This window comes from Xiphias gladius, chromosome 19, assembly GCF_016859285.1.
Source record: "Xiphias gladius isolate SHS-SW01 ecotype Sanya breed wild chromosome 19, ASM1685928v1, whole genome shotgun sequence".
NCBI lineage: Eukaryota > Metazoa > Chordata > Actinopteri > Istiophoriformes > Xiphiidae > Xiphias > Xiphias gladius.
In genome coordinates, this window is record NC_053418.1 from 26,747,494 (window position 1) to 26,770,921 (window position 23,428).

Sequence of the window (23,428 nt, forward strand, 5' to 3'; positions counted from 1 at the left end):
GAGAAAATTAGACACACTATGTCAAACAGAGAGGGACTCTTTAAGAAAAACCTGGAAACTTGTCGTTAGTCTGATTGAAAATTTAAAGCGAAAGGTTATTGAACAGGTTACCTGCGTCACAGTGTTATACGTCAAGACCTTGTACCTTATGTAATAAATTATGACTTCTCCTCCAATGTGTTGCCGCCAATGTCTATGATTTTTTTTTTGTGCATTTGTTGTTTGTGTTTGTTCTGTTGTATTTCTATGACATTTTCAAACTCAATAAATTGATTTGAAATGAAAAAAAAAGAACCACACAGTCTGTAAGAAGGAGACATTCAACTTCTGACCAATCAGCATCTTTGGAGGCACTAGAGCCAATGCAGTTGGTTACATTGTTCAGCCAGTCATGTGGCAACCGCCAGCTAGAGACAGCTGCTGCTAGCTTGGAGAGCCCAGCCGGACAGCAGATTTCACACTACCAGCTAAAATGACCACTTTAACATCTAACGTATTAATCTGTATAAACTCGAGAATAGACGAGATTAAAGATGGACAAAGTTTCTATTTTGGCAAGTGTTAGCATGATGTTAGTGTCAGCTTGCTATTGAGTTATAAGATTGCTGCTTCTCTTTTACATTAATTTTTCTCAATACCATCACTACTTTACCAGTGAGTGTACTGTGTCACCCCACTGTGATGGTGTTGGCTAATGAGTTTAATCCTACCTCCATCTATCTGGACCCAAGTGCAGGTTTATTCTAGTGAATTAATCATTAGACAGTAAAGCGCTAACTACTTTATTTATGTCTGCTGTGCAGTAAGTTCTCTATTCATTTAGCATTCAATTATCTCATATTTAAAGCCAACTCAGCATCTAATGTTGTAATTATCTTCTTGCTTTTGTTCCTATCCATGGCATTATCCACAGGTCTGCTGTTTTATACTTTCCGCATCTGCGAGTACATGAGGGTCCGCTAGGGTCCAAATGTCTGTGTACCCTCCAATTTGTCCACGCAGCCACTAAGCTACAAGGGCACCAACTGCACGTGTTCCGCACCAAGTGGTCTCCTAGCATATAAAGTAAATGAGGCTTAAGGGGGAGTTAAGCCCTGAAAACATCCAGCCATCATCATTGGTGCACCTTTCATTGTGGATTTATACACACAGTCCACTGGCACGAATGCCACCAGACAGTGATGATTCCCTGTTGTTTCAGTAGCAAGTTGCTGTTGCATTTTGTTATACATAGAGGTGTTTCTGTTATTTTCCCTACACTTTTTGATATAAATGGGTTGGACAAAATTAAAGAAACACTTGTCTGTGCTGTTGACACTACAAGTCAACAGCACCACAAATTACATTTTCCAAAATGATCATAAAGTTGAATCAACATCTCTCTAAAACAGTTTCACCATAAACTGACAACTGAGTGTATACGAAAGAGCCTACTTTAACATGAGAAAACAAGAGAAATAGTAAACGGTGGATTCTTTTGTGACTGCTTCGTACAGTGTCTGGACACTAGTTATGGAACACTGAGAGATGAGCTAATAACAAACAGATTAGTTGTGGGACTAGCTGATGTAAGACTGTCAGCTTGATCTCACTCTGGAAAAAGCAATAAAAATGGCCAGACAAAGCAAGGAGATAAAACGACATCAGAGCAGTTTAAGAGGTGACACAGCAGTCAATAAAGGTACATTCTCTGACAATAGAATCACAAGCAAAGTATCATAAAAGAAAAAACTGCTGAGAAAAGAACCTAGACAAAAACAAACTGGACGTAAACAAACATTCAAAAGGAATGTGGAGAGGAAATGGAGAGAGTCCCCCAAACCCAAAAGCAACTGACACACCACTAACAAAGTGGTTTGTCATGCCTGTGAAAAGAAAGGAGACGAGTGAGGGAGGTACACCAGGAGAATGACTTATGACCTATTTTTGGGATCAGTAGAGACTGATGATGATCCATGGTCAGCTTAGAAAACATCAAAGAGTAAAAACACATTCAACACATTAAAAATCGACACTGATGCAGATGTCACCTTGATCTCCCCCCATTTGTTCATCTCTGCGTTTAAGACTGACAAGCCCAACCTGCAGAAATCAGAAATAGTACTGCTAGGACCAGGAGGCTCCCCTCTGTATTCAATGAGCATGGCAGAACTGGTGCTACAGAGACGTAAGAAAGCAGAGAAAGAAAAAGTGCGTGTCATTAGAAACCTATATACACCCCTGATGGGCACATCTGTCAGTTATGTCTAAGTTGAATAGCTGATGCCATTGATGTACAGATAATAAAGGATTACTATCCAAAACCGTGTAATGGGCTTGGTCTCATACACACAAGGGGGATCCCAAGAGTTGCCAAAGGCTCTGAAGAGGCTTGTGTACCTCAAATTCATGTACTTGGATGATAGCTATGGACAGCAGACACTGACACATGCACTGCTGCACACTGCTCCTTCAAGTGCTGATACTGAACTCATTGAGACTACAAATGTTTATTTCGATAACATTTCTGAGAACCTTCCTGCGAGTGCTTCCTGTCTGGACAGTCTGGGGGAGAATTCAAAAGGAGATAATGTGTGTTCAAAGGCCATGGAAATGTGTCAACTCAGATGGCCCAAACACAATGGTTGAAGTGCACAACTAACACAGTACAGAAATAGCTGTCTTCACCGTTCACAACGGTCTTTTACTAAAGGGAACAAGACTTGTCCCTCCTTCAACTTTGAGACATGGCGTCCTAAACAAACCGCATTAGGGTCACCAAGGTGTAGTCAAATGGAAAGAATAGGTCCACCAAACTGTGTGTTGGCCAGAGCTCAGTCAGCAGATCAATGGACTTGTAGATGCCCAAAGTTACGCGCGTTATCGAACTCAACATTATTTGTAGAAAGATAACATGACAATAGGTTGGTTTCCTTCCATACTGTACTCAGCAATAAATAAAGTTGTTGAAACTGGCTCCACCTTGACTACAACAGTAAAATGCTGTGTACACATTCAAGCATCATAATCCAATAATACAATATATAATGGCATACGTCGTACAGGGGCCATTCTGCTGCATAATGAATGCTTTATTTTTAATACTTTAAGTAAGTTTATTTAAATTATTTCTTTACTTTAACTTGAAAAAAATTTTAAATGCAAGACTATAACTTGTACTTTAGTGGTGTATTTTTAGATATCTATATTGCTACTCTTACTTAACTGAAGGATCTGAGCACCTCTACCATTGCATGTATTCCACCAAAATAATTTTCAGTCAAAATGGAGGAAGTTGTGGTAGTGAATGCTGGGTGCAATTGACGTTTTTCAAGATGATTGATGACATACAAGGTTTATGACCAGGCTAGGCTGGTGCTAATGTCGCATTTTGGCCAGAAACTGTCAGTAGGCTTGATTTAATTCTAATTAAGTCTAATTTTTACTTGTGGGCTAGACATGTTAGATTAAGACACACCAGGAAAATAGCAGTAGCATAAAAAAACATAATGAACCTAATCATATACTTAATGACATACATATTTGTGCTGGATTGATAAACATGCTGTATTTGAAAACCATTAATCAAAAGAGCTTCCTGTATATGATTAGTGCATTGATAACTTATACACTGTAATTAACATTTAGTCAATCAAACTGCATCATATCCATCATATCAGAAGGGCCAAAATCAGCCGCATATATCAGCTGAACTATTGTTTGACAATGTTGTAAATTATTAAATAAGACTGTTGGAATGTATAGATCTGTTTTGAGCTAAACTGGTTTAAAAAAAATTCTAGTTTGGCATCTCTTATTCATTTCTAATGGTCACTGGTCATTTTCAGGGTATTATGAGAGGTATTAGCTTCTGAATTAGATTTCAGTAAAGTATAGATTACCAGGGTGCAGGACATGATCAAAGGTTGCTTTGGATCTTTCCGAGAAACCCCTTCGAGAGTCACACGGAGTTAGTATTTCACAACTTTCAGAAAATAGCATCAAATGAGTTCCAACTGTGGATCCAACAAAGGCACTGTTCTCCAACAGGTGTCTTTTAAGTGAGGTGGAGATATGGGCCTCTGATCAATAAATAGTTGTTCTCTAAGTCATAATGGGGCAGAGAGTTAATTAAGGCATCTAAAAACCCGAACAAAGATCAGGCACTGAAACCTGCATCTTCTGAACTTGGTTCTCAAGTGCATGCAAAGAACTAAAGATTGAAAGTATGACTGAAAAGGGATTTGAATACTCTGTTGTCACAGGGAAACTCACTGACGAATACAGTAAACCATTTTCATGCCATAAAGTTCCTCAAACGTTGTTACTCACAGCTTCCCACAATAGTCTTGTATTTAAACGCAACCTACATCTTTTGAAGATCCTGTCTTGGATCTCGAGAAAATGTCAAGTATAAAAAGGACTAAGAGTGTAACTGAAAAGGGTTTCCATAAGATGTGACAGGAAAAAGCCATTCAAGAAAAAAAAACCCATGTTTAGTTCATCTAAAACATCATCAGAACTGGGTAATTAGAAGTTGTAATTATATGCTCCAGTTCATTTCTGCCATGACAGTAAGTTAGATGTTAATTAAAGGAAAACAACTTTTATGCATGCGATATACTTACGATATCAGCGGGACATTATTTTAAAAACAGGGATTCTGAAAATTAACCCCGTTCTTTATTTAATCCCAATGTAATTAATCATGTTATCATCTGGTGATACGAACTTCAACATATTTTTGGTTATGTCTTGGTCCGAGAATATTTTCCTGTTGTTTAGCAGAAAATGTTCCAAACAGTATAGTTGAAATATATAGATGTAGATATAGATACATATAGATACATAGATATATAGAGATATTTTTGTCTAACACAAATATGTCTAGTTATGGGATGACCTGCTATCACCTGTTTGAATAATTTGTGATATTTATGGTAATAATGTTCCACTGCCCCCAAATGGCCACAAAGATAAATCATTTCTGCTTTTAAGAACCATCTGGTAACCCACTTCATATAATCCTTTTTGTTTAGTGTGTAAAAAAGTCTGTCAGTTCAGACAAAGGGGTAACAAGTAGTTTAAATTAATGCAGGGCTGAATACTGTTGACACAAGCATTTTCCTTACCCAGCTTCCCTGTGTCATCCATTATAGTTGTACAGGAGCGGGAGCATTTGGAGCAGCATATGTTGTAAGGCTGTTGCAGCCTTGACCGTTCACAAACTCCAGCTCCTGGCTGCTTGAGCAGTAATGTTGGTAACAGGATGTTAAAGGCAAAAGGGTCATCTCATCACCAAAACACAGGACTGGGAGTCTGCTGATAACCAAATTTCTACACTTAATTTAAGCTATTATTATTTTCTGCTGCTGGTAAAGGTCAGTAATGTTTGTAATATGCCTCACAAATTGGAAGATACCTCAAATTCATGTTGTCCCAAATATACTGGTTGGGCCTTTAAGAGTTCAACAAATAACATGAAGAAATTATTAATTGCCTATTAATGGAATCCTTGGTTTAACTGAAATGAACAAATACCACTATATAACATTTCACATTTTCTTCTAAATATGCAACAATTGATTGTTTTGGCCACTTGGGGACAGCACAAAAAGCTATAAGCTATATTTAGCCTATATTCTCTTATGAAGTTGTTAAGTCTAAAGCCAAAAGTTGCCTGTATAAACATCCAGCAGTTACAGAGCAACATTCCTTTCATGGAGCAACATCATTAGTTGAAGTTGTGTTTTTGTCCACCTGGCAAGTGTAAGTCCAATATTCACCCTCATTTAGCTCTGTTTTGGTGTCCACCAAGTACTGAAGGAAATATCCATCTCTTTAGCTGCTAAATGCTCCACTATATTCACCAGCTAGTTGCTAACTTTGTCTTTCTGCTGTTTGGTCCTGGGCAATTAGCACACAGTGGGTTTATCAAGCGTGTTTCTCTAGCTTTTCACTGAAACACCCTTCACTGAGAGAGGCTAAAAAGCTCTTTACAGCTGAGGGGAACTGCAGCATCCAGTGACAATTTTCTGTGGGTTTGTCACCAAGAGTGACCCCTTTCACATTACACATAGTCCTGTGGTGTATTTCTGTTAGAGAAATATTGATTTTTGCATTTTTAATAGCTCAAGCATCTTGACTACTGTATAATGCTGGTTGTCTACTACCTAAGTGTGTGTGTGTGTGTGTGTGTGTGTGTGTGTGTGTGCGTGTGTGGTATAAATATGTCACAAAATGTTTAAAATATACTAAAAACACATAGTTGTGTGCTTTAAAGGGGTCAATATGCTTCAACAGAAGTTCTTATCAAACAGCTCCCCCCACCCCCACCTTTCTGGCTTTTAACTTTTGGGGTTTTTTTAGGTTAGCTTTTTAGGTACATAAGTATTTGAATTTTAACAGAATTGTTTTGTAATTTTGCCTCTGTACGCCACGACAATGGATTTGAAATGAAGTGCGGACTTTCAGCTTTAATTCAATGGGTCCAACAAAAATATCGCATTAACCATTTAGGAATAACAGCCATTTCGATACATGTCCCTCCACTTTCAGAGGCTCAAAAGTAAATAGACAAACATACATAATAACACATATAAGGATTATTTTTAATACTTGATGAAAGTAATTTGCAGTCTATGACTGCCAGAAGTCTGGAACCAATGGCCATCACCAGATGCTATGTTTCCTCCTTTGAGATGCTTTGCCAGGCCTTTACTGCAGCAGCCTTCAGTTGCTGCTTGTTTGTGGGTCTTTCTGTCCTCAGTTTTGTCTTCAGTGAGTGAAAAACATGCTCAGTTGGGTTCCATCAGCTGACTAACTTGGCCATTGAAAAATATTCCATGTCTTTGACTTGAGAAACTCTTGGGTTGCTTTCGCAGTATGTTTTGGGTCATTATCCATCTGTACTGTGAAGCACCATCCTATCAGTTTTGCAGCATTTGGCTGAATCTGAGCAGATACTATAGCCTTATATACTTCAGAATTCATCCTGCTACTTCTATCAGCAGTCACATCATTGTTAATGGAACTGGGTCAAGAGCAGTGACCCAGTTATTTTGGCAGCCATACATGTCCATGTCATAACACTGCCTCCACCATGTTTGACAGTTGATGTGGTTGCTTTGGATCATGAGCCATTCCTTTCTTTCTCCATACTCTTCTCCTCCTATCATTCTGGTACAAGTTAATCTTGGTGTCATCCGCCCAAAGAGTCTTGTTCCAGAACTGGGCAGGTATTTTTAGATGATTTCTGGTAAAGTCTAATCTGTCCTTTCTGTTCTTGAGTGTTACCAGTGGTTTGGACCTTGTGTTAAAACCTCTGTATACACACTCATGAAGGTGTGTCTTGATTGTAGACTTTGACAATGATACGCCTACATCCTCAAGAGTGTTCCTGACCTGGCCAGATGTTGTGAAGGGTTTTTTCTTCACCAAGGAAAGAAATCTGTGATCATCCACTTTAGTTGTCCTTTGTGGTCTTCCCAGCCTTTTGGTGATGCTGAGCTTGCCAGGACATTCCTTCTTTTTAAGAATGTACCAGATTGTTGATTTGGCCGCTCCTAAAGTTTCTGCCATCTGTCTGATAGGTTTGTTTGGTTTTTTCAACCTATTGACGGCCTCCTTCATTTCCATCGACACCTCTTTGGACCATATATTGAGAGTTTCCATGAACAGCTGCCAAATGCAAATTCAACGATTGGAATCAACTCCAGACCTTTTATCTGCTTAATTTGTCATGAAATAATGAGGGAACAGGCCACACCTGGACATGAAACTGATAAATTGTCAATTGTCCAATGACATTTGAGTCTCTGAAAATGAGGGACAATGCACAAAAATGGCTGTAATTCCTAAACAGTTCATGCAATATTTTTGTTAAACACGTTGAATTAAAGCTGAAAGTCTACACTTCAATCACATGTTGATGGCTTTGTTTCTTTGTTTGCATTCCCATGTTGTTAGGCGACCTGCTTGTACGTACTACGTACTCTTTTCTAGCATAACATGACTCTAACCACCTTTTTTTATTTTCAAAAAGAACTCCAGGTCCTATTCAGTAGAGCCAAAGATGCCTGACGTGTTTTAACGTGCCATAGAACGTCATCAAATACAAAAAAAACCTTTAAGTGTTTTGTTTGTGAAGGATAAAATAAAACATCATTGCATGCGATAAAGCAGGAATGTCAATTATAAGTCTGAATATAGACCACTTCAGATTTTCTCCTCAGGGTCACTGCCGCATTAAATGCCAGCACTTCATTTATAAACTACAGACCAAAAAGAAAACGTTTGCTTCCCTTATCATCACATGTAACTCCATGTCTCCATGAGTGCGAGGCAGTGACCACAGTACATTGCCTCTGGGTTTCCACATAAAAATAAGAAAAAATCACCATAAAACGTGATGCAGCCGCATTCCATAGTGGGACATGACGACGCGGGGGAGAATCCAGGGTCAGCATGCTGCTACTAGAGGAGAATCACTGGCCTTCAGCCAGACATGTGGGCTATGAAAACAACAGCAATGAGATTGTCTTTTTGTGGTGGTGAATACCTGGATGCACTTCATCAGCAGTTTTATAGACCCAAGCACCAGGGCATCACAGTTTCACCTAAAGTCGACAAAAGGAAATAAGGGAGGGAGGAAGATTCCCGTGAATTCATTTTAGGTCATGATGAAGTTTGTAGCTTACTTCACACTCCTCACCTCCACAGTTCATGCAGGTCTGCTGAGAAAAAGACAAACTTGTCCGCAGGTTTGTGATGCTTCTCAGTGCCCTGCACCGCCGCAGGCCTGTTACTACGGACAGGTGAAGGACGGATGCAGCTACTGCGTGGTGTGCGCGGGCGGTGAGGGGGAAGTCTGCGGGGAGTGGAGTGGCGGCGGCGGCAGCCCCTCCTGCGGTCACTGGCTGCGGTGCGACCCTGTCCCGGGAATGGACGGAGGGCTCCACAGCACTTGCGTGTGCGTCTCTTCTGGCCCGGTTTGCGGCACTGACGGCAGGACTTACCCCAGCATCTGCCGCCTGAGAGCTGAGAACATGAGAGCCAAGGTCGATGGGACCCCCCCAGTCATTTTGATCAAGAGGGGTCGGTGTGATTCAGGTGAGCTCTGGGAATAACCTTTCTTTCTTTCACTCTTTCTTTCTTTCTTTCTTTCTTTCTTCTATTGATCAGAGAATTTGTGGATCAATATGTTGTGGGCGTATTCTCTCATACCATTAGCACATGAAGATTAAAGCTGTTATTACTGTTATTATTGACGCTGTCACTACTACTTCTATTACTAAATAATAATAATTAATGATTTTACAGCTGTAAAAACTTAATAAAGAGGAATACAGAAACTTGAAACTGCTGACGTGTGCCTGTTAAAAAAATATAATCATATAATATATAATCACCTAAAATATAAAATCACCTATTGGCTTCCTTGCTGGGAGTTTAATGAAAAGCTCAATACCACTGTCATGTCTGCCCAGTAAAGACAAGGACCAGGAGCAGTAACCTCCCCAAAAGACCTCAGGAAGTCACTGCTCCTATAAGCCTATGAAAACTGCAACATGTTGATTTTACAATTTTGTTTTTGTACAGATTAAACAAATGAGATACAACGTGTTGATTACTGGGATTTAAGAGAGATTTGCTGCAGTTTATACTATTAAATTTGTAAAACAGTTTGTAAAAACAAAATGAATGTGCTTTAACCTTGTGGTTAAGAAGAGGAAGAGGTAGCTAATACAAAAAAAAAAAATCAGTACTTTAAAACATAATATTTCTTCACTCTATCCAAGCGGCTGATTTGAGACAGTCATGTTTCTGTTTAGTTTTAACAATTAAAGGAATCTTCTGAAGAATTTCATGGTCCCAGCCAATTAAAAGCAGTGAACATATATATACATTTATAAAACTGCACTTATTTGAAAAACAAACTAAAATGTTGACCTCATAATGAGGAAAAGTCAGACTATCACCAAAGAGAGTGGGGTTCATCCCCTGGGAACCAAAAATTCCATGGCAATCCATACAATAACTGTTGAGATATTTAAATCTGGATCAAAGTGGAAGTCTGACCAAACAACCAACATTGCCATCCCTAGAGCCATGCTGCTAAAAATGTCCAAAACTGGTATGTAATGGAGACTCACTCATAAAAATATTTCTCCATTGTAGTACTAATAGCCAAAAACTGAAAGCAACCCAAAAGCTTCTCAAGTCAAAGACATGGAATATTCTTCAATGGCCAAGTCAGCCACCTGATCTCAACCCAATTGAGCCTGCTTTTCACTTACTGAAGACAATACTGAGGACAGAAAGACCCACAAACAAGCAGCAACTGAAGGCGGCTGCAGAAAAGGACTGGCAAAGTACCCGAAGGGAGGAAACTCAGCATCTGATTATGTCCTTGATTTCCAGACTTCAGGCAGTCATGGGCTGCAAAGGATTTTCATCCAAGTATTATTTATGATTATGTTCATTTACTTTTAAGCCTCTGACAATGAGGGACTATATATAAAAATGGCTGTAACTCCAAACAGTTAATGCAATATTTTTGTAAAAAATTACAAAAATTGTGGAAACCCAATAGCCAAGTGGTTAGGGTGCATACCACATGGGAATAAAAACCCTGAGCAGCAAGTCCCCGGTTTGACAATTTACTGCATGTCCTTCCCCTACTCTCTCTCCCTGCATTTCCTCTCTATCTTCACTGCTGCTATCAAATAAAGGCATAAAATGGCCAAAGAAAAATCACGAAAATTGTGTCACTGTCCAAACACTTATGTGCTTGATCCTCTGATGGATGATACACAATCATACAAGTTGCATGGCCATACAGTGGAATGGAGAGGATAGCGAAAGCTACAGTTTAACCTGCCATTCGGTGGCATACTGTTGATTTGTAAATAGAGCTCTCTGACAGGCAAAAATATTTGTTTTTCTGCCAAGCATTTAAGGCTGTTTCTGCAGAGACAAGTCCATTTTGGAAACTTTGTAAACACAAAAAATGTAGTGACTACTGGAAAGGGATCTCGTATTTGCTTAGAAAGCAGAAGAGGAGAACTTTGGAGATATTAGAAACGGCACTACCGTAAAGTAACCCAAATTCACATGCTCACAGTAGGTTGCATTTTAAATGAAAACGTGGATGGACTCAAGCCTCCATATCAGATCAAAAACTAAAGCTAACATTCTGAAAGCAAAGCGGGAGCAAGGCAGCAGAGATAGATTGAGGCTTTGGCATGTACTGTTACACAATCTGATCTTTGTTCTTATAGGGAGGTTTGTTTGGTTTGCAATGATGTGCCACTACTTGCCTGACAAGTGAGATATAGTGTGAGTCATCAAAATGTAGCATAGCATTCATATATTAGATGGTCATCGATAAGAAATTAATGGCCAGTTCATCTGTTTGTTTTTCTGTAGCATCTTTGCCGATTACATGTCCAAGAAATGAGTTTTAGATTTAAAATGAACAAGGAAGAAACAATGTATGAAAAATTCACAATCTAAAGCCACACTCGCTGCTCTGGTAATGTTGAAAGGCTCAGTCTAATAATCAACTCAAAGACAGGCAGGTTAAATTACTGTGTCCGTAGCTTATCAAGTAGGGTAAGGCAAGCAGGTAAACCAAGCAGGCAGAAACAAATAATGAGAAGGACAATACACAATAGACGATCTGGTGGGGATCTCGAGTCAAGTGAGATTTTATTTATATAGCAAAGTATCACAAATCCGGATTTTTCCTAAAGTGGCATAACAATCTGTACAGCATATGACACCCTCTTTCCTTAGACCCTTTAATCGAACTAGGAAAAACTCCTCAAAAAATCCTTTAACGGGAAAAAAAGAAAGAAACTTCAGGAAGAGCAAAAGAGGAGTGGTCCCTCTTCCTGGACAGACAGATATGTGATGTGTAAAGAATAGACAAAGCAGAGTTACATTATGGACAATCAGGATGAGAACATTGTAGATTGTAAACATTAATGAAGTAATGATCTGGGAGGATGCCAAGCCACACAACTTCCTCTCCACCATGAAGACCTGGAAAGAGGACAGACTATATAAACATACAGTCAAGGTAATAAGTATTTGGACAGTTACTAATTTTTTTTCATTCTTCAGGCTCTGAGCTTTAGCACGTTCAAATTTGAAATGAAATAATGGATACTACATTAAAGTACCACGTCTCAGCTTTAATTTGAGTAGATTTATGTAAATAAATATTAGGGATTCAAAAGTAATTGTACAGATAAACATGAAGTAAAACAAAATCATCATATTTAATATTTTGTGGAAGATCTTTTGCAGTCAATGACTGCCTCAAGTCTTTGACCCACAGACATCAGCGGACACTTTGTATCTTCCCTGGTGATGCTCTCCCAGAGCTTCACTGCAGCCACCTTCAGCCCTTGCTTGTTGTGGGGTCTCTCTGCTTTTAGTCTGGTCTTCACCAAGTGAAATGCTGCTCAGTTAAACCAGTCAAAGATATTCCCCCTCCTCACCCTGAAAAACTCTGTGATTGCTTTGGCTTTATGTTTAATCGTTGTCCTGCTGAATGATGAAATGTGGTCCAATGACGTGGGTGAAAAAAGATGATCTCGGTGATGTCTTTAATGTGCTGATCAAAAGAGAGGAAAGGATCAAACGCGACACTTGGCTGTCATACTTTGAGTGATCACACAGTTACTGTAACTTGTTAAAACTGGCATCTATGTCTGGCCAGGCCAATGACCAGCATCTTAGCTGAATTTAGGAGCAGGAAATTCTTTGACATCCAGCTTTTCACAGCAGACAAGCAGGCCGCTAATTTGTTAACTTGAGAAGGGTCATTAGCTTTTATAGGAAGATACAGCTGAGTATAATCAGCGTAACAGTGGAAATTAATTTCATGACTGCGAATAATTTTGCTAAGAGCTGTAGTATAAAGACAAAAAAGCAGAGAGCCAAGAACAGAGCCCTGAGGTGCTCCATATTTCACATCAGAAAGTATTAATGTAGTATCATTATAGGAAAAACGCTGTTCTTTCAGATAAGCAAGACTTCAATCATGTGAGAGCCAGGCCAGAGACAGCAAACTGGTTTTCCAATCAGTCTAGGAGTGTACAGTGATCAGGGCCTGTCACCCCACAATTCTGTCTAGTTCAGGTTGATAATTATTATGAGACCCTGGATCAAGCAGCTGTTTCTTAAGTAAAGCTAGTGGGGATGATGCCAGAAGTAAGTGATAAATTAACAATATATAGGATTGTAGGTCACAAAACTGGCGAGCAGATAAGAGAAGCCACCTATGAACGAAGAATGAATAACAACTTCTGAGATAAATTCTCCAAATTCTTCTAAAAATTGTGAGTAAGGGCCAGGTGGTTTATGCAGACCGACAGATTCTGAAAGATCGGAGTCTGTTGCCCTGGACGAAGCAATTTATAGCTGACAGGTGGTTTTAATGGAAGAGCCTCAAAATGCTCAAAAGTAATATACAGTTTGAAGGTTAAATTGAAAATAGACTTATTAAGGCAACACCCCCACTTTGTTTAATTTGAGGGTCTGGTTGAGGCTGGAGTTTTTAGTAATTGGCCATTCCAATCTGTAGAGCTACTAGTAGATGATGTATTTATGGATTAAGACATCTTGTGTTTTTTAGTAGAAAAGTATGGTGGCAAGTGCCCATCACTGTGTTATGAAGATTCAATTGTGATCACCTTAGAAATTTTGTTTCGAGGGATTTTATCGGGTGTTTTGGGGTACACTTAACCACAACCACTGGTAGGGATGATAATTAGATTTTTGTAAAACTACCAGGGCAGCAACAGGCTATCTGCTAACCTGCCTGTTACAAGGTAGAAAGTAACAACTCCTAAATTATATGAGTTAGTACACAGGGAGTAGAATAAAATACCAAACCATTTAAAAGTAGAGACTGAGAAGAATGAAGAGATTAAACAGAAACAAGTAGGAGAAGGAGCAGAAAACAGCTGTCAGTCTCACGGAAAATCATAATGTGTATCTCAGGAAGTTGCTTGGATCTTAGGGAAAGTGGCTGGTACATAAGCTGGGGAGCTTGAAAACAGGTGTGCAGATGGGAGTGGGAGTCATTGCTGAAGGCGGGAAACACTGAGGACAACTGCAAGGCAGGGAGGCTGTGAAAAGACAGGGAGGTAATGCCTGACAAATTCTGTTATGAGTTTGCTGGAAAACTTGCTAACTCTGTTTAAGTTTGCCACTCAGTTGGTAAAGGAGTACTCAACTGACTTAGCATTGCACTCCTATAACATTATCAGATTCACGATGGACATTTTAAAAAAATTTCAAAATCAATGTAACAAGACCAAAGATATAGCCTTTTTTTTTATTCCACACATACTTCCTCCTTGTCAAAACCTGGCACCGACATCACCGAAGTTGCATTACAATGCAACTTGTTTGCAGACAATTTAATTAACTGGGTGTGTGTAATGCTAGTTAGCTAATGTTGGCCCGAGCCTCAAGCAGAGATGAGGAACAGATAGCTCACTTTTTAAACTCTTTCTTCTTTCTTTTTCTCCACACCAGCAGATCTTTTTTCATTTTCAAACTTGTAGCCTTCAGCTCCAAAGGACTTTGACATCACTTGGGGACATTTACCAGACTTCCAGCATTTACCAGACTTGTCCCCCTGGGACCACATAAAGGCTTTACACAACATTTTCATATGTGCAGTATACACACCTTGATGACATTTTTGTGAAGTTTGTTTGATGGGTTAAATCTATGGAGTGTCTTAATCTTTCATCTAATGTCTTGTATCCTCAAAGGAATGCAACATCCAGGAAGTATGCGCTACAAGTTCAACTTCATTGCAGATGTAGTAGATAAGATTATCCCTGCTGTTGTGCATCTGGATCTTTTCCAAAGGTAAAACTATCTGAAGAAAGAAAATTAAAAGGGTCACCTTCAACGCTCATGTTCCTGCAGGTACAATCATCTTTTGCCTTTTCTCATGCCAGAGTGCCATTTTCTAGCAAGGAAGTCTCTGTGTCCAGTGCCTCCGGGTTTGTAGTGTCAGGCGATGGCTGGATCGTCACCAATGCACACGTACTCACCAACAAGCAGAGGATAAAAGTCGGGCTGAAGAGCGGTTCGCAGTACGATGCTTTAGTCAAGGAAGTCTAGCACAGGATGGATATTGCACTCATCAAAATCAAATCAGATGTGAGTGTTCACTGTTTCCTCTCAGCTTCGAAAAGGCCTTAGACTCAATTGCTGTCCTTTGGCCTCTGGCCTGGCAGCTTGTCATCAGTGACTAACATCAAAGAGAATTAATGCTACACACAAAGTGGGGCGGATATTTGATGGAGAAAGACATCAAGGGCCTTTGCCCACCAAAATTAGAATTTATTCCTCTACATGGGCAGTTTGTCATCTGAATTCCTCTGGGTGGTATTTGGTCATGTCTTGTAATTTCAAAGCGTAAGCTGTTTTTTTGTGTATTTGCAAGTGCTGTCCTAAATAAAACATTTCACTGCTCAGACCTGCTCTTATACAACCAGCTACTTTGTATGGTAGAGGGGACTCTGCTCCCAACCATTTCAGTGAGACTCCACTCAGTATGAAGCATGATTAACATTTTTAGTACTGATCTAAGTACAAAAATACCTCAAGATCAAACAAGCAGGAAGTGGTGACAACTGTACAATTCTGCATCTCTCTGTATTACATTGCTTGTAGAAGGACTTCTAAAACTTTCCTAAAAGGCAAATTTGTCATGACATAAGGCTCCATGCCCAGGGAGAAGTGGCTATAAATTTAGCAGAGCATTACACTCCACCCCAGAGATAAATTTCCTCAGCCTGGAATAAGAGGAGGCAGGCAGAGACAAGCTAAGGCATAGTTTAGTTTGGTTTATACTCATCATATCCCAAAATCCCATGTTAAAATTACTTACATTGGAAGCTTATAAAAGAAACAAGCATTAATTTCCAGTGTAGGGCTTGGTCTTAGAAAAATAAAGATTTATGCAGAGTGCCTATTATTACCAGACACATACACTGAGCTTGAATGGGAGTAATCAAGAGTAAGAAGGTTAGTTCGTGAATTAAATTAGATAGTACTAATGTTGACCAAACTGTTAATAACCAGTGCGTCCCAAAGACTTACTTGAAAATATGTATAAGATTCAGGAAAGTGGTTAGGTTCATAAGGATACTTCCTGTTATGAGAGAAACAAAAAGTACAACTGAGCTTTGAGTTTCGCAGTCATTTCTGAGAGGCAGAGCTGCTGGCAGAGATATTTTTATTGATGCAACATTAGTAAAAAAAGATTTCTAGGATAAAGTGGTAATATTTTGAAAAATATAGTAATAGTGTCATAATACTATAATAAGAAGGTGATATTACGTGAATACTTCCGGTCCTGAGTGTACAGTAGAAATGAGCTCTGCAGATGTTTACTTACTTACTCATTCATATATATATATATATATATATATATATGACCATTAATTCCTTAATGTTGTGGCTGAATGGTGTTGTGATCACTGACTGTTGGTAGCTGATGGGATGAGAACCATGGTCTCCAGAGTCCAAATCAGACACTTTGTGTGTCCAACCCTCTACCACAACCCTCAAAGAGGTTTTATGGTGGTACGACAACATGAGGCCGGACGGTCATCATTCACACAACCACAAGAGGTTTCTTGTCAGGAAAACAGTGGTGATTTTACACAAGTCAAGCTCCTCTTAAAAGCTTTTTGCAGAGGTTTCATCTGTATTACATGGTCAGTTTGTTCATTTGTCATGGAGATGGATGTGTTGATATGCAAGCTCGGCAGCAGCTATGATTTCATCGCACTTTTAGGAAACGCTGGCTTAAAAGTTAAGAATCAATTTGCATTCTTTCCCCTAGAAAGAATAGTTTCTATGTTCTGCGAGGTCCAATTACTATGTTTTTTCTGGAGCTTTCAACATGTCACATAGTCTTCATCAACAGAATAAACCCAGGCCATTTTGAGCATTTCATCTAACAACTTATGGAGTTGTTTTTATCCAAGAAGACAGTCTGAAATAATTTCTATAAATATTCTATACACATTCTACACATATACATATATAGATGCTTTCCATGTAGTTGTGTGTCTGGTAAAATTATGGTAAATACTGTGGATGTATGGAGTTTAACTTTCTATTGCATACAGCCATGCTAGCTAGTGAGGCTGTACATAGGCACAGTGGTGCTTTGAATTACGTGCTAATGTCAGCATGCTAATATTCTTACAATGACACTGCTAACATAATGATGGTAGGCAGGTATAATGTTTACCGTGTTCACCATCTAAGTTTAGAGTGTTACCAAGCCATTTTGCTAGTAAGCACTACACACAAAGTACAGCTACGGCTGATGGTCATGTGTGAAGGTTGTAAATTTGTGGTTTTTTGTGGGTTTTTGTTTTGGTTTTTTTTTGCCAAACAAATATATTAGGTTGATCTGGACATTCCTGGAATTCTTATGCTGATAAGACTGTGCACAGGGCTATCATCTATCGACTCACGGCAAAAAGTGTGTCGATATGTGGAGATTATTTTATCGAACAAAATATGTGCATATCGTAAAACTGAACTTTTTCTTAAACAAAAGAAAAAAAGTGAAATTTCTAGTAGCATTCTTTGGGAACTGAACAGAGCAGAACATCTTGGTTCTTTTAAAAAACACAGCATTTAGGGACAATAACAATCATGCCTTATCATCAGAGGGTCAGCTGCTTGTAGCTTCATTGACCTTCTATTTAATCTATACCAACCCATACAGTAATTACTGTATCTAGAGTAATTACTTACAATCCAGAGGTCAGCTAATGAAAGAAATATGATTTTTCCCAGCATGTGTTCCATTCATAATATTTATTCTTATCCTTCTCGATGGGTCATGTCTTTGTGCCTTGGTCCAGACTCCCCTGCCTGTGCTGCATCTCGGTCAGTCCTCAGACCTGCGTCCCGGCGAGTTTGTGGTGGCGGTGGGAAGCCCTTTCTCCCTGCAGAGCACCGTCACCACCGGCATAATCAGCACTGCCCAGCGCAGCGGCCTGGAGCTGGGCTTCAAGGACGCTGACATGGACTACATCCAAACAGATGCCACGATTAATTTCAGTGAAAAAAAAACAACCTTCTTTTGGTTTCCACAATTGATCTATTTTGACAGTTTTTGTTCTAAATTAACAATGAGTAAGAAAATGTTTTTGTTGCTGTGTTGATTCACAGTATGGCAACTCTGGTGGACCACTTGTCAACTTTGTAAGACTATTTATAGTGCTGTAAAGGGATTATATCATGCCATTTGAAATTTGTTATGTTTTCTGCTATGTCGGCGAATCTCTCTTGTTTTGTTTATGACAGTGAAGCCTAAGGTCATGATTTTGTTTTATTTAATATCCAAAGTCTTCAATCCGCCCCCTTAGGTTCAAGATTAAGCCTCGCTCACAGTATTTCAGGACAAGACCTGATTATGGAGGCCTTTTCATTAGAATAAAACCATACAGATTGTACATTAATTTATCAAGGTTGCTGCCTCCAGATTCCTATTCCTAAAAATGTAGTTCTTTCTAAAGGAGAACAGCTGCCATATTGACAGTAAATTTTATAAATTGTCCTTCACTGGGAAAACAGAGATAAGTTACCACAATAACCAAGACTTTAATGGACTATGCATTATCTAATGTGAATTAGGAGAAAAAGAGACATAAAAGTCCTTTTTCTTTTTCTACATGTAGCAAAGCTATGAAATCAATGACACACACCGATCAGCCACGTTAAAACAGGTAACTGGTTTTAATGTTGTGGCTGACTAGTGTATAAGACCACAATCTCATGGCTGTCCTTTAATTCTGTGTTTAACAGGATGGAGATTTAATAGGCATAAATACTCTGAAAGTGGCACTAGGAATCTCTTTTGCCATTCCTGTAGACAAGATATGCCAGTTCCTTGCTGAATCCTACAACAGACAAGTCAACGGTGAGCAGGACCTTATGTTGGTGTTGTCTCTGGGAAAAACTCTGTGATATCATCAGTTTTTTCAGTCAGTCATTTATTAATTTGTTCATTTATTTGGTTTTAGGAAATACGGGGCAAAAAAAGAAATACATAGGCGTCCGGATGCTGCAGCTCTCACCATCGTAAGTAAACATCTGCAGAGCTAATTCCCTAATTTCCTCAACACCATCTGGTAATTTTAGGCAGACATGTCTGGCCAAGCTAGCAGCTCTGTGAGGCTGTACAATGGATGCATTATAAAAACTGGACACCACACTCCAAGATGGCATCCATTCATAGATTGATGATCAAAAATGGCAGTCTCATCCATTTGAAATTAAATCTACAACACAATAAAATGTGCAAAAAGTGAAGGGCTCCGAATACTTTCTAAAGCCAATGTATTGTGATGATTTGCAATAAAAAAAATTATCCCCTTAGAAGTAACAGAAACTTTAGATATGATATACAGTATGTAAGCTGATCATCTAACAAAGATCAGAAAATTACATTCCACTAATTATTGTCAATCTTACAGTTACAAGTGCATGTGATGTGTAGTATGTTACATACATTTCTGATAATGATTATCACACAAAGTGCCTTTAATGCATTAATGGTTTGTGATGCCTTATAGACTTAAACTGCAATCTGCAATTCTTTAAAAACTAGTAATCATATAAGTCGTTAGCTAAATTATCCAGTATATGAATGAATTTTTCAGTTGGCATGTGTCTTGTTGAACAAATTTGTTGATCCAATTTGAGTTGTCTCAGTTGGAAAAGACTGTTTTTAAGTTTTTCTAGTCCATCTTCATGTCCACTTTGTGTCCAGTTTGATCCAAGATCTCAAGGAGCACGAGGATGAATTTCCAGATGTGAGCTCAGGGGTTTACGTTTATGATGTTATATTTGGAGCACCTGCATCCAGGTAAGAGTCAAGTTACAATCTCTAACACTATGTGGTGTACAATAGCCATTTCATTCAGCTTGCAATTTCACAAGTGGGACAAATTATGACATCATATGCTTGTATATGATATTGGCTGATAAGGTTTTTTTTTTCCATATTAATCAGATCAACCTCTCATATGCTGGATGTAGAAATGAGTGACACTTTACTGGTTGTCTATGGGACACCCTTCATCTTAACTGATTCTGAGAATATTTAAAGCTCCACTAATTTATATTTTATATTAACAATGAATCAAATGACTATTGCTGTGTCTCAATTTGTGTTCTTTCATACTCACACTTGTGATTTGGAGTGTGTAAGTGCATTCACACTCACAAGTACGGCAACATGTAGTGCACTATATGTACCATCCAGATGGCGCACTCAAAACAGTCCAAAAGTTTAGTGTGAAAAGCTGGACACTTCTTACCCTCAACGGTCGCCATCTTGGCTACGTAGCGGCCAACCTATTTTCAAACTTGTGAAAATTGGCGGCCGAGGAAGAAGGACATGCCGTTGGCGCCGATAGCAGCATAATTTCCATGTCACGTGAAAAAGGAGGGCAAACACAAGTAAGTACAACGTTCATTTTTAGGTCAAGTGAGCAAAGCAGTAAGCAGATATTTTTGATAGTTTGCAACAGTCACAGTCACATGTTCGCGATCCTCATTTTCAATAAGTGCACAACGGTCTTGTTTGATTACACTACCCTGTTGAAATTCAAGCACTGCGCCAGTGAGTATACTGTGTACACGTTGTACTACATGTCCATGTACTAACTGAAGTATCCAGTTTGAGACACAGCACAAATGTTATGTATAAAAAGGTCTCTTCTCGAGAGAAAAGTACAGAAAATTAAGCAATCTTGCAGTTCCCCCTCAGCTCTACAGACCATCATTGTTTTGGTCTTACAGCCCGCAACTTTACTGCTTTTGTTCACTTTCATCAGGTGTGAGGCAGGCAGCGGTTTTCAGCAAAAAAGCTCTGTGAAACCCATTGTATGCTACCTGCCCAGCACTAAATAGCAGACAGACAGAACAACTAGCTTGTAAACATGGTGAAGCATTTAGCAACTGAAGAGCCAAATAGTTTTTTTAGTTGGCCACTTGGTAGCAACGTGAAAGGCTAAAAAGACGATGCTGATGCCTTAAAAAGTTGTTATTGTGAAAGTCTTAGCAAACCATTGTCTGTGTACACAACCAGCAGACACGGAGCAGCACTTACATTTAGTTGGAGATGTGTTTCTGGCCACCTGACGAATGGGAAGAGCAGAGTCATTTGATTCATCACTTATATCAACTATTGACAAGTTCAGTTTCAATACTAATAGATTTTACACTGGATCTACATAGTCGACGTTGTACATATATTGTTGCAGAGACTTTCCAACACTAGCAAGAATATTTAGGAATGAAAAATGAATATGAATAGGCTTTTGTATCTCTTTTATCTGCAGTTTCAGTCCAAAACATATCAACATCATTATCACCCTTAAAAAACAGTCCAACCCTAATTGACACATGCAAGTGTAATTATTCACCGATGTTAACCTATGATGTTAGTTTTTACCTTGTTACAAGATTAAATATGTATTTCGTTCGCATCGGTGTGAGTTTCAGAGTAAGAGACATACCAGTGAGTTGTTTTTACTAGAAAGTGTTAATGGAGCTAATCAGTATGATGCACAGTAAGAGCTTGTTTGGGCACTACGTTTTACAAAATTCAACAGCAGTGCAGTGAACTGGCATTTGGAGGCCTCTGGATATTTTCTGAGGTGTGGAATAAGAGGATGCGTGCAGTTCTCAAGGCTGCACTGTGCAACTGTGGTCCGCTTGCTCATTATAATTGTGCTTCCCACAGGCAAAGCTCTGACATCTTTCTCTCAGTGAAGACCAAGAGAAAGATAACTCTATAGACTCTCAATATTCTTAATAGTCCAGCACGACTGTGACATTGAAGCCTGAAGCATGAAGCAGTAGTCGAACATACAACAAGTACAGCAGAGGATGTCAGTTTGCTATGACAGTGCTGAATCATCTGCTAGACTACTCCTTGCACTCCTCACTATTGTCCGGTGAAATCTGAATGTAATCTTTAACCTTATTCTACAGTCTCGCATGCTTTGTCAATCAGTCTGCATAAGATCATAAGTAAGAGTAATTGCCTTAACATCAAGCAGTGCAGCGCATTACAAAGCCACCGCACATTTACTTTGTTTCTGAAAAGGGAAGGAACCTGACACAGGAACAAACTTGTCTGAAGGTCTATAAGGTTTTCCTTAGGGTATGAGATCTACCTAGCTGGGTTTGGTCTGTTGTTTCCTCTGCAGCGCCGGCATGATCAATCACAACGTCATCATTGGCATCAATGGGCGGCCCATTCGCACCACACAAGAAGTGAGCAAAGCCATCCGGGACAGTGCTTTCAGCGGTGGTGAGACAAAAGGGCAGGGATGTTATACTATCATTCCTGAAGAGACGGACTGAAATCGATGGCTGTAAATGTCAAAAACAAAGAATAAATGTACTTTGATGAACAGCTGTTGGTGACGTGCCCTGCTATACTTGGAGCAACATGATACGTCATGTTCCGACTGACAAAGGCAACCACCCCAGTGATAACAAACTATTGTACATGACTGTCTAGCTACATTTAAATGCCCATACTTTCTATTTTTAAAGAAAGTAGTAAGGTGGAAATGAAGAAAATTAAACAAAATAACTCCAGGAATGTATTGTACATCACACACTGGTGGTTAATGTTTTTGTTCACCCAAATTGACGCAAATAGTTATGGTTTTATTTTCCCAGGCTTTAAGATATCCATCTCTCCCTCAATACAATAACGGTGAATGGGATTCCATCTGTGGTGCTCACGACAGTGAAAAATTACATTTCTGCACCAACTTGTATGTTCAGAGTCAATGTACTGATTACTCTGGCTAATCCACAGGCTATGAGGTATTATAAAAGCTGTTCAGAGCTTGTTCTGTGGATTATCCAGAATAACAGGTTCACTGGGCCTCATGCCAGAGCATTTTCATATGCTTATCCTGAACCTCTTTCACTTTTTTCCTTGTGTTTCAAGTCAGTCACCAAATTCTCTTAACTGGAAATGTTGTAAATCAGTGGTTTCAGCCTGATGAATGCCACCTGTTCATACGGACATGTGCATTTATGAGATTTCATTTTAGCATAATCAGTGCCCCTACCATTGCCATTTAAGGCTACCTTTTCCGCTCTTTATCAAAGTGTAAAAAACAGACTTTCACACAACGGAGCTTAAGGTCCAGGTGTTGGACATCAGCAGACAAAAAGAGAACAAGTTTATCTGTTTCAGCTGTCATACTTGCAGATCCAAAGCAATAAAAAATATTAACAGTACAGCTGCCAACAGGGTGTCATCAGAGCTGACAGAAATGAAGACAGAATGAAGTTAGATGCTAAAAACATCTTTCTAAAGCAAAGCGGCCCATGACTAATATGAGAG

General features: G+C 39.1%; 1 protein-coding gene across 1 annotated transcript; it reads left to right on the forward strand.

The window, feature by feature from the left end:
* Nucleotides 1–8,657: 8,657 nt before the first annotated feature.
* LOC120804703 (serine protease HTRA1A-like) lies at nucleotides 8,658–23,085 on the forward strand. The gene is given in 9 exon segments (XM_040154232.1): nucleotides 8,658–9,090; nucleotides 14,778–14,877; nucleotides 14,970–15,174; nucleotides 17,907–18,099; nucleotides 18,215–18,249; nucleotides 18,853–18,967; nucleotides 19,071–19,128; nucleotides 19,820–19,915; nucleotides 22,269–23,085. Coding segments are annotated over 9 exon segments (1,392 nt in total). The 3' UTR covers nucleotides 22,426–23,085.
* The last annotated feature ends 343 nt before the right edge of the window (nucleotides 23,086–23,428 follow it).